Here is a 12,599-nt window from a genome sequence, read left to right on the forward strand (position 1 = left end):
TTGCTATATTAATGATATTCAAAATTTAAAAGTTAAAAAAACACCGAAGTGCTGTAATTTGAAGATCAATACATGGAAGCCAGCAAATAATTACTTTTCTTACAAGTCGTGTGAAAAACGTAAAGACGCCTAAATCACGATAGCTTGTTTGTATTCCGTAATTGCATAATAGGCGATGAAAAACTGGAAAGGATATTCCAAGTGATTTGGTTGACACGACCAACCGCACATCGTCAAAACAGCTTTCATTAGGACAGCAGCGTAGCTCCGGAACTTTAATCTAATGCACGCTGTTTCTATTCCGGCGGCGAAACTCGGCGGACATAAACACAATGACGAGTGACAACACGGGTTCCTATGAGTTTCAGTTTTGTGTTTCATTTTAGATTAGCACCGATATTTGATTGCTGATTCTAAAATGGCAGGGTTAGAGCTCTTATACAGCACTGTCGTCAGTAACATCACCTGCCCACAGGATGTTGTTGTTTGTTTCGTTCATTGGGAAATTGTACGAAGCGGGCACAAATGTCTTGGATCTGGAGATCAGGTAAGGAGACAGCTAGCTAGCTAAGTACTCTAGGCAACCTAGTAGAAAGTAAGTTAGGTTTTTTTCATATAGGGTTATACTAGCAGGTCGGCTTACCATGCAACTGACTCTTATTATATTATTGAAATTGTATAAATTGTATCTATCAATGTAATCTTGGTTGCTGTTCGATTCTGTATTTGCTTGCTCCCTATCACAGCCTCAGCAAAATGATAAAAAGTCGGAGTTACTCCCTCCCGGTTGGAACGACAGCAAGGAGTTATATACATTGCGCTACCAGTCCAAGAATGACAAGTCCCATTTGCTTCTCAAAGCCATCACTGCGGACTCCACCTTGATTTTCTACATAATGGTATTGTTCTCCTGTAGCCCGAAATGTCTGTGGTTTCTAGGGATAGCAGGCGCCTAGTAGGCACTCCTAAAATGCAGTTATTAATATTTAAATAATGTCATGGTTTGCTGAATTTCAATTACTTTGCATTAGCACCTGAGCAAGGTAAAAACGACGGAACATCGACAAATTGTAGATAAATGTTCTGTGCTTTGTGGAAGAAAACATGAATGTTATATAACACCGACTTTCGATTTCTTGCGTCAGGAATCGGCCACTGAGCGAGTTTCAGATTTAACCGTCAACGTGAGTGACTATGTCGACGCAGACAATCTGCAGGAATTTGACAGGTTGGTTGGAACATGCATTAAGTGAACTATTCTGAAAACGTATTTTTGAAAGTGTGCGGTTGTACTTTTAAAGGACGTTTAAATGTAAATATTACGCATATTAGCTAAATCATTTATGAAGTCAAATGCTGTTATTAATCCCCCCCCCTTGCTGAAAATTCCACCTTGAACCAGCCTGCAATGGTCAAGCTGGTTTACGGTGTGTTTTCAGCAATTTTAGCTGGTCAAAAAGCTGACCAACCTATATAATCGGCTAGTCCACCAGTTTGACTCTCATCTTTATCAGCTCTGACCAGCTTTGTCCTTCTAGAGACCAGTTATCAGCTAGAAGTGTCGAAAACAGAGTTTAAACCAAGTTTATAATCCTAGCTGGAATTTTTAGCAGGGACATTATTACTGTATATGTACCAGAAAGTTGTTTTGCATGCCTCTGTTCACATCCATCCCTGCACCAAACATCCCAATGAGGTTTTTTTTTCTGAGCTGGAAGCGTTGATTAGGCCCATGTCTTGACAGAGTGTTCAAGAACACAGAGGAACTGGCAAAAAAGGTTCAGTCAGGGCTTCTTCTGCCAGACTCTTCAGTGAAGGGAGAATCCAGCAAGAAAGCTGAAAAGAGGCCCTCCAATGATCCACCTCCAGACCGGGACCCTCTCCTAATTCCTCCAAGGAACCCCTACACCAGCAGGCAGCCGCGCTGGTAAGTACAAAGAGAACATCTGTTTCTCTCATCTGCCTTGAAAAATAAGAATGTGTGATGCTTGACACGTATAAGGATTGCTTTTTGAATTGCAGACATTGCTCACATTCATCATCCAGGCTACATCTATGTTCATAATTTTGAAATCGTGCAACATCTAAGGAAAATGTGCTGCTTTACCTCCGGGCAAGAAGAAGTTTAATCTTTATTACCAGCTGCTAAGTGGAGTACATTTGTGTTTCCGTGCTCTGGACTAGACTGTTCGGATTTCACATTAATCATTCCTGCAATGAAGTTCAATAAGGCCATTTCTAAAGGGTATTTTGCAGGTTTCAATTCTGGAATTGTGTGGCCAAGGGAGGAGTTTAGTCGGCATGGTTTCCCCAACTGTTTTCTCATTAGTGATCCCTCTGATCAGTTGGATACTTGCGGCCTGTCTGCAGTTGGCATGCAGTCTACTGGAAAGAAACAGCATCTGGCAGCGTGTGGCTAATGTCTCAGAGGAGATGCCTTCTCGTCTGCATTCTTCTGAGTTGACGGAGCGTACTGTAGCAATGATTACTGCTGAAACTGGGCACTCTAAATAGGGATAAAAAAGAATGTAGACACAGTCTAAAAATATGCATCCTATTACCTGGCTGTTACCTGCCAAATATGGAAATACATACCCATAGTGATGAATGCTTTTATCGCCTGCACTTCTCTTAATGAGAAAAAGCAGGCAGAATATTTTAGAGGCTGGAAATAAGACAGGACCACCACTCGTCTGTGTACCAACTGTCAGGAGAGAGAATAATTAAGGTTTTGTGCAGGTCATTACGGTCGATGGCGAGTTGAAGCCTTAGCCCAGGCAGGAAGTTGGCATCTGCAACGTGCTCTGAAGGTTGGCAGGGATGAGGGACTGCAGTGGCGCTCACAGGCCATGCTCATCGATGGGCAGCTAAAGCAGACCTCATTGATGAGCAGGCTATTCAGCTAGAGCAGAACTCATCGATGAGCAGCCTGTTCAGCTAAAGCAGAACTCATCGATGAGCAGGCTGTTCTGCTAGAGCAGACCTCATCGATGAGTTCTGCTTTAACTGAACAGGCTGCTCATCGATGTTCAGCTAAAGCAGATCTCATCATTCACTCCAGGTTTCTGAAACAAAACTCTTATCCTTTTTTATGTTTATTTATGTTCATTGTTCTGGTACAAAATGCTCATATTATTATGCCCTATTTGCATAATGATGCTGTTCTCATTGGGTCACATTTTTGGCCATTTCCCACTGCTTCGTGACATCGTAATGTACATGTGTTATTAAATAACTCTAATATTTCAGTCTTGTTCCCCCATCTCATAAGATACACAATACCTTATGAAGGATGTTGACAATATACCATTGTCTATAAACAGTGTTTAAATATTGGACAACTTCTATAATTGTTGACAGGTGAAACTTGTTATGCTTTTCATAATCATGTGTTGCAGTACATTAAATCTGCAGAACATTACATTTGCAGTGTGTTAAATTATCAGTGCTTTAAATTTGCAGCGTTTTATATTTGCAGTGTGTTAAAATTGCACTGCATTAAACCTGCAGAACATTCAATTGCAGTGCGCTAAATTTGTAGCGCTTCATATTTGCAGTACTATCCAAAAAGTAATCATAGCTTTACACCTGAAACTCAATTAACTTCAGTGGCTCCTTCAGGTTTTGACCCTGGATCCACCATACAAAGTGTGCTTCCCTCTTATGGCCAATCATACACTGCAAAAGTACATTATATACAGTACAGTCCAGTATTTTAGTGTGTTGTCCGTGACACAATTATTGTTTTGGCTCTGTACTCCAGCACATTGGACTTTAAATAAAACAATGAACATGAGGTTAAATTGCAGACTGTCAGCTTTAATTTGAAGGTATTTACATCCATATTGGATTAACTGTGTCAGACTTACTGCCCTTTTTATACATAATACCCCCTTTTGGAGGACCAAAAGTCATTTGACAAGTTAATCTAATCTTAAATAAAGCGCTCATATTTCGCACAAATCCTTTGCATTCAATGACTGCCTGAAATTTGTTACCGATAAATATCACCAGATGCTTTTAGAATCATCAAGTTACCTCTTTTATACAAATGCATAGTAGACACATAAAGACACATGCAAATGTAATGCTCCATTTATTATCAGGTTGGTTGGTGAAATTAATAAAATCTTTTTTTTTTGTATTTGTACAAACAGGAATACTGACAGATGAATATTGTACATTGCATTCAGGAAATGGATACATTTCCAGAGATTTGTTATTCAGATTTGTGTTCCAAAAACTGTCATGCTGTGCAAAAACTTATTTACAGTCCCTGGCTGATGCGTTTGCTCTACGGACACAGAAATGTTGGATGTTTGGGTCTCGCTGTCTAGGCGGGACATTAATAAACGGGGTGTGCAGATAGCATTCTTAAGGTGAAGAAGACTATAGCAGCCTCGCCTGTGAAATTGCTTTCTGGCAGAGTCGGTGCCGTGGCGTCTCACGGACTGAAGAGGAGACGCGACTCATGCTCTGGCCTGAGAGAGTTAGAATGCCAGGCAAGAGCAAATGATGCCTGAGAGCTGGGTACGGCGCTCGGCACCTCTTCTCCAGGGTGACCCCCTAATAATTGCTTCCGTACTGAGACAGAGTCACATTAATCATCCGCTAAACAAAGGCCAGCATTCGGGAGAGATACCCAGTGAATTTTTGATAAAGCCGAGAGCTGCTGTAATGTTGTCACAGTCTTTATTTAGGTGCTTTTTGATGCCTTTTTGAGCCGTTTAGTGGCAAGGTGTCTATGATATATTACACAGCTGTAGAATAATTATTTTAATAGAGAAATTATACAAGATATATAACCTTATATATACCTAAATGTAATATTAGGCCAAAGGGAACCTGAATAAACACAAAACACATTCTAAAATTATTATTTAATTTTTTTTTTACTGAAAAAAGACCCATAACAAACACCCATATCATAAGATTAAGGGGGAATAAAAGTAATTGAATTTTCTGGTTCATGGATTCATGGTTCCTTAAATAATGTTGCCCTGTCCATAGAACAGTGTTGCAATGGGCTTGGGGGTGATTTTTTGCAAATATGAGACAAGCATTGATGTTTCTCTTAGCTAGCAGTGGTTTCTGCCTTGCTACTCTCCCATGAATCTCATGTTGGCCCACTTTGTTTCTTATTGTGGAGTCATGAACACTGACTTTAGCTGGGGTTAGAGAGGCCTGCAGTTTTTTTGATGTTCTTCTGGGATCTTATTGTGACTTCCTGGATCAGTTGTCACTGTGCCTTTGGTAGGCCAGCCACTCCTGGGAAGATTCACCACCGTTCCAAATGTTCTCCATTTGGAGATGATGGCTGTCACTGTGGTTCTAGAGCCTTAGAAATGGCTTTGTAGCCCTTTCCAGACTCATACATTTCAACTAGGCTACTTTTTTCCTCATCTCTTCTGGAATTTCCTTTGACCGTGGCATAGTGTGCCTGTAGAAACTTTGTGGTGACTACTTCACTCTGATGGTAGGGTTCAATAAGAGTGAGGTTTCGATTCAACAGGGCTGGCTGCAGTCAACCCTCATTTCATCCCTGAACTCCCATGATCCTCTGGTCAAAAATGGCGGCACTGATAACATAATGTTGTTGATTGATTGATTTAGATTTTTTATTTAACACAATTAAAATATAAAACAGAAAGAGAAGAGATTTAAAAAACAGCGAAATAGTGCAGGGAGAGGCAAGAAACCCAAGGGGCCTATTCATGGCCTCACCCTAAATAAAACAACAACTCAACAAAAACATACAGAAGTAGATAGATAGAGCATAAATAAATAAGAAATATTGTTTGCTAAATATAGGATATGTTTGCAGCTCTTTGTATAGATCAGCTGCAGATGCAATAGCAGCGTTTACTGCTTTATTGTATATTTAAACTTCTGCACAGACAGGCCTGGTGTGATATATTAATATATTAATCAGCCGCTGAGCCATTGTTATTGGGAGCATCAACATCTGAGATTGTATGTGATACAAAGATGGTTTTCTTTTTTTAATCCTAGGTTGTTATGCCATATTATTGTCGAACATAATCCTGTGAGCACAGCCTGGACAGTTGGTGCCTTAAACAAAGCCTTTTGAGATTATTTATAGCCAACAATTGGCTGTGTGCTCAGGATTATGGTGCATAATATGTAGCTTAGCTTGACTTTGTTCTGTGAGTTTTGTCTTGTCAGTAATATCAGAGGTGAATGTAAGTGCACTGGAAGCTGAGTCATGTGTTATTCTCAGGGGGTTCCCAGGGCTGTGGTGTGTGTGTTCTGGTCTCTTAAGTTCAATATGCTGATTATTTTAGAGCAGTCCAAAGCATTATGTATGTTATGTATGAGTGTATTGGGCATCTATGCATTGCAGCCATTGTAAAGCCTTATTGTATCATATGAAATCATGGTGATGCTGTAGTGCATTGTGGTAAGGTGTAGCATTGAACACATTAAGCACTCAGTATACACTGCGCCAGCCTGTTCATAGTTGATAAGGTCAGTGATTAGTAAATTTCTTAGCGAAAGCCCTGTTGATGGTGTGAGTGTGTTTTCCATGATTACTGAGGTTCCCAGGACCTCTGTGACCATGGCAACCCTGTACTCTGTGGTATAGATTTCCAGGACCTCTGTGGCCATGGTAACCCTGCACTCTGTGGTATAGATTTCCAGAACCTCTGTGACCATGGCAACCCTGTACTCTGTGGTATAGATTTCCAGGACCTCTGTGACCATGGCAACCCTGTACTCTGTGGTAGAGATTTCCAGGACCTCTGTGGCCATGGCAACCCTGCACTCTGTGGTATAGGTTCCCAGGGCCTATATTATTGGTTGCTAGGGTCCCATGCCTCCCGCCTCTGATAAGACTATTCTTCTTGTACAATATTTACAGTGCAAGGCTGCAGGCACACTGGATGCACTTTAACAGCCAGGGGCGCCTTTTCTCTAATTATTCTCAGTGAGTTTGAAGTGTTTTCTACGCTGCTTTCACAAACAGGGCGCCTTGGGTTTACCCACCCAGGGCACCTCGCTGTGTTTGTGGCGGCATGCAGCTGAAAATGATCCTAATTTGATACGCCCTGGGGAAAAAAGCGCCCTAGGTCACAGTCACTCTTTTCTCTGCCGTCCAATCACGTGAAAATGGAGGCGGGCCATGCAGATTGTACAAGAAACAGCAACAACCAACTTCACAAAAGTTGTATTGTTTTTCAGCTTGTGTTGTAATTTACTCCAAAAGAGCTTAGGCAAATGCTGTCTGCTTACCCATTGTTTAAAAAAAAAAAGAAGAAAGAAAAAGAAACCTAACTTTCTGGTGAAATAATTTCGCTAATGGTGTTAACAACGTTACTGACGTCAGCCAGTTGATTGACTGGATCGGAGTGCGGTTGCCTAGCAATGGCGGAAAAGACGCCTCCAGCGCGTGTTACTATGGTAGGCTTCATAAGGTCAGGGCAGGTAGCGCTCCTAGCGTTTCCAAGCCTATGAAGCGCATCTGGCGAGATCGCAGCTCAAGGCTGCAGCCAGTGCTAAGTGTATGCATCAGGGATCAGCAACTCACGGTCCTCGAGGGCCGAGACCTGCTGGTTTTCCACCCTCCCTTTGCCTGGGAGTCAGGGGTGAAGACAGTCTGGCCAATCAGTACCACTAATTACCCGGGAGAAAAGAAAACCAGGGCTGGATTTGGATGAGAGGGCCAGAGTTGATGATCCGTGGTATACATGGTCTATTTGAAAGATATAGAGCATTCTCAGCAACTCTGCCTCTGGGGGGGGTGGGGCGGGGTCAGGGAGGGGTGTGTGTCCCGGGGAAACGGCAGCGCTCCAAAGATAGATTCCTTCTCGCTGCGTTCCCTCTCCTCTGTTCCCGGTGACCCTATCGGATTTGTCTGGTGTCAGCCATTTACTGACATCTTATGCGGCTTTATCTGTTCTTGAGAGACAGCCTCGTCTTTGCTGCGTGATATTAATGACGTGCATTATTCGAACCGCATTGCAGCCGCACCACTGGCTGTGCACAGGCCAGCAATACGCCGCATAGATCCCAGTGGTCAGGAAGAGGTGATCTTATTACAGGTCAATGGCGCACTCATTTCTGTGTGTGTGTGTGTGTGTGTGTATATATGTACATGTTACAGAGTCTATGTGCTTGCATGCAAGTGTGTGTTTGTGTGTATGTGTGTGTGTGTGGGGGTGTCTTTCTTGTCGGTGCAATTGAGATGCAAATGTCTAACCTGCATTTTATTTGCTTTATCCCTACTGGTATGCTTTCTGCTACTGAAGTGAAGGACATCAGACAGCAACTGAAATATAGTTGGGCCCTTATGATGTATTTTATAAATGTGGACCTAAATAAAGAATTAATATGTGCATGTTACAGAGTCTATGTGCATGCATGCGAGTGTGTGTACGTGTGTGTGTGTGCATGTGGGAGAATGTGTGTGTGGATGTATGTGAGTGCATATGCGTTTGTGCGTGTGTGTGTGTATATATGTGCATGTTACAGAGTTTATGTGCATGCATGCGAGTGAGAGTGTGTGTGTGTGTGTGTTGGGAGGGGTGGGGTCAAGGACACTAAAGCTCACAGTGCAGAGGAAATAAATCACCCTGCTACAATGGAGCAGTTCACGGAGCTTTGTCAGCTCAGCTGAATTCAACCCACTGCAAGCCCTCCTGCTGCCAGGGAGGGAGGGAGGTGTGCTGTGCTTCTGCTGTGGCTTCTTGCAGCACCGCCCTTCTACTGTCGCTAAACAGCTGCTCGCGCATTCAGAGCTAACCCGCGTATGCACGGCGGCGTATTAATCTGAAACCGAAGCGACGGTGTGTTCGATCTGTGCGGTGACACACTCGCTGTAGATGTCCTTCAGACTGCGCGTTTCCAGAAAGGCTGCGAGCCGCACGATGCGGTCAGCGTCTCATATCGATCTCTGAAACATCGCTCGATTCCCCTGGGTCCTCCTTTACTGTAATGTTGGGCTGAAAAACCCAATGAAACTGTATTTCAAAAAGAAGTGGACGGTTGATAATGGACAAATGTTTAACTTGAACGTCTCGTTCGAAGGTACCGTTTCATGACGTTTTAAATTAGCACCAGCAGTTTCACGGTATATACTGTACCATGGTATAACTCATAAAACGAATTGTTTTCCAAAAATATATCAATTGTTTGACTGTGCCTTGCTTTCTTTGCTTTTATATCACATTTGAGCTTGTTTAGCATAAGAATGAGTGAAGTGTGGCAAACTTTCCAGGCGGCTTGCCTAATTGAGAGTGACTTGTATGGGTCAGCATGTTGTCAGTTTATTTGCATAAGACTGATGCAGGCGTGGGAGAGATGGAGAACCCTTAAAGTGCTAACACTAGAACCCCCTGGCAAAAATGACAGTACTAACCAGTATATACAGTTCTAGTGACCGTTTGTTTTGCGTAGTGACTTTACAGTTATACTACAGTTACGGCCATATTTACTATGGATCTGGGGGCTCTTATAGATGCTAATGAGACACATAGTGTTTTTCCATCTTTACTAATGTGCAGCACCGGAGGTTTGCACTGGTAAAATACAAGAAATGTGGAATTCCTAAAATTTGCACGTTTGGGTTAAAGCATTTGTTTTTTTTAAGGCATTCTGATGTTAGACTGCAAAAATATGGGAAGAGAAAATGGAAATGTATCCATGTGACCTGATTTATCATGGCTGATGGTCCTTGTGGCAAAGGTAATTGAACTTAAAAAGTCAAACACGTTGATGAGTAAAATTAATTTCTGTAATAAATATTAAGCACCATTTAAAATGCCTAAGGTCTCCCCTAATCTCCAAATCTGAGGCCCTCTCCATGACCTCCCTGGGTACCAAACCTCTCATTTACTCTTTAGATAGCATTCTGTAAACATATAACAGCAAAAAGCACGTTGTTTGTTATAGCAACTCAGAGGCAGCAACTGTAACAGATGTTACATTTATACAGACAGGTAGGGCCTACATCACATTTCCAATAGAATACACTCTAAAACCATACTAACTTTTGTTAACTTTTTTAAATGATGAATTATTTGATTTATTGCAAATTTTGAAAAAGCCTTCTACCAGAAAATAGCTTCTGGGACATTTTTTTACTACTGCGTTTTTGTACAGCAAAGGCTGTCACATTGCTCTGCTCCTTTGGGTGTGGTAGAGGACTGAATTGCACATGTACAAGCCTGAAACAAGTACAAGCTACAGTTTCCACATTGCATATTGTTATTGACCGTGTTAAATTTTATGGCGACTCTCTCCTACGTTTGTGAAAGGAGAGTCTTAAAATCTTCCACATGGCGACTCCATCTTTTGGAACAGTCGTTAGTGTTAGTGAAGCTGAGAGATGGTGACCGGACATGGCTGGGTATTCGATACGGAATTAAGACAGCTCGAAATATTAAAATTGTTTTATTGTTTTCTGAATTTTTTTTTTGTGTTATGTAGTTTTTTTTAAACCAGTGAGACGCATGCAAGACCCATCTTCAATACCGGCAGTGCATTTAAACGAACTCGCTGCGGTTGTGCTCATATACATAACCAGCCTTAGTAAAAAAAAAACCCGCTAAACTGAAAACGTGCGGCGGTGCTGAATTTTGCGTCATGCTTAGTAAATATGGCCCTTAGGCTGCTGGTGTGATATAGCTGTGCTGTGTTCAGTGGGTAACTCCTCTTCTCTTCACAGGCCAGATCCACTGGCTCCATTTGCTGCTGGGGGGGCAGACCTGGATCCCCTTAGGTAAGTATCCATCTTAAAAATGCATTATTATTATTAATAACAATAATTGTTATTATTATTTATTATTATTATTATTATTATTATTATTATTATATGTACTCACATGATTGCAGGTTATATACTTGCACATGTATTTTTTATTGATTTTGAAATCATAAATAGAATGACAAGACGGCGAGAGCCTGAATAGAAATGAACACGATTTTCATATTAAACAGGAGACTTTACAGTTAATTATGTTCATAAGAGAGGAATATGGTAATGACTGATTTACTTGCTGGCTTGACAGAGGAAAACTAATTTTTATTTAAAAATACTGTGGTTTTTAACCTGTTGGGTATTTTCCACCTGTCATTGCACAGCAAAATAAATAGTGCTTTAAAAATGTAATGACATGTAGGTGTAATAAGGGTCATAAAAGCATCACTGGACAAGCAAATAGTGAACATGTTGTCCCCCACCAAGGATGCAGTGTCGCCACCTTTTTTCTTTTTTCTTTCTTTCTCTTTCTTTCTTTCTTTCGCCTGCAGCGGCCGGCCAGGAGGAATGCTCATGGATCCGCTTCGTTCCGGGTTTCCCCGCTCCGGGTTCGACCCGTCCGCTGGCATACCCGGCCGCCTGCCCCCGGGAGCCGTTCCACCGGGCGCACGCTTTGACCCGTTCTTGGAACCACGGGGAGAGACCACGCGTAGACGACTCCCTACTGTTGCGTAGCAACACAGACGTGCGCTCCACTGCATTAGCGTTAGCACAGACCCGTCGCTCCACTGCTTAGCGTCAGCACAGGAGACGCTGCCGCATGCGTTACAGCAAGGAGACCCGCTCCAGTGTAGCGTTAGCAACACACGAGATGCGTGCTCCACTGCATTAGCAGCACAGGAGACCCGCGCTCCACAGCGTTAGCGTCAGCAACACAGGAGACGCGCGCTCCACGATGTTAGCGTTAGCAGCACAGGAGACGCGCTCTACAGCGTTAGCAGCACAGGAGACACGCGCTCCACTGCATTAGCGTTAGCAACACAGGAGACGTGCGCTCCACGATGTTAGCGTTAGCAGCACAGGAGACGCGCTCTACAGCGTTAGCAGCACAGGAGACCCGCGCTATACAGCGTTAGCAGCACAGGAGACGCGCGCTCCACAGCGTTAGCAGCACAGGAGACCCGCGCTCCACAGCGTTAGCAGCACAGGAGACACGCCCTCCATGGCGTTAGCAGCACAGGAGACGCGCGCTCCACAGCGTTAGCGTTAGCAGCACAGGAGACCCGCGCTCCACAGCGTTAGCAGCACAGGAGACCCGCGCTCCACAGCGTTAGCATTAGCAGCACAGGAGACCCACGCTCCATGGCGTTAGCGTTAGCAGCACAGGAGACGCGCGCTCTACAACGTTAGCATTAGCAGCACAGTAGACGTGCGTTCCACTGTGTTAGTTGTGAACAAAACAACTAGCACACACTAGCCTCAGTGTGCAAAGCGCTATACAAAAAAAATGATTAATTGATTAAGTCACTCACAGCTGTGAAAATGCTTTAAGGTCGCGTCTGATTAATGATCCCGAGTCAGAACAGAAAAAAGACTGATTCCACAGAATTTACTGCCAGCTGGAGGTTAGCAGAACATCTCATACTTCATTTTTCACACCAAATAAAAAAAACACACAAAGTACCTGGTAACCTGCCACATTTAGGATTATTCCGATGGAAATTATGCCTTAACAGTAAGAGGGAGAATCTATTTCACAAGTTGCTTTTTCATTGGCTTTCAGCCCAGACCCGGATCACATGCCTCCCCCCGGATACGACGACATGTTTATGTAGGAGATGCCGCGGAAGATGCTGTGCCTTTCAAGACTCGGTATAAT

The 12,599-nt window shown here is 42.9% G+C and overlaps 1 protein-coding gene across 1 annotated transcript; it reads left to right on the top strand.

Moving 5' to 3' along the window:
• Nucleotides 1–281: 281 nt before the first annotated feature.
• On the top strand, nt 282–11,455 carry psmf1 (proteasome inhibitor subunit 1). Its single transcript, XM_064306088.1, has 6 exons — nt 282–547; nt 747–899; nt 1,146–1,228; nt 1,745–1,927; nt 10,688–10,741; nt 11,272–11,455. Exons 1-6 carry the CDS (start codon nt 419–421, stop codon nt 11,453–11,455), a joined length of 786 nt encoding a protein of 261 aa, XP_064162158.1. The 5' UTR covers nt 282–418.
• Nucleotides 11,456–12,599: the final 1,144 nt, after the last annotated feature.

This window comes from Anguilla rostrata, chromosome 13 (genome assembly GCF_018555375.3).
Source record: "Anguilla rostrata isolate EN2019 chromosome 13, ASM1855537v3, whole genome shotgun sequence".
Classification (NCBI taxonomy): Eukaryota; Metazoa; Chordata; class Actinopteri; order Anguilliformes; family Anguillidae; genus Anguilla; species Anguilla rostrata.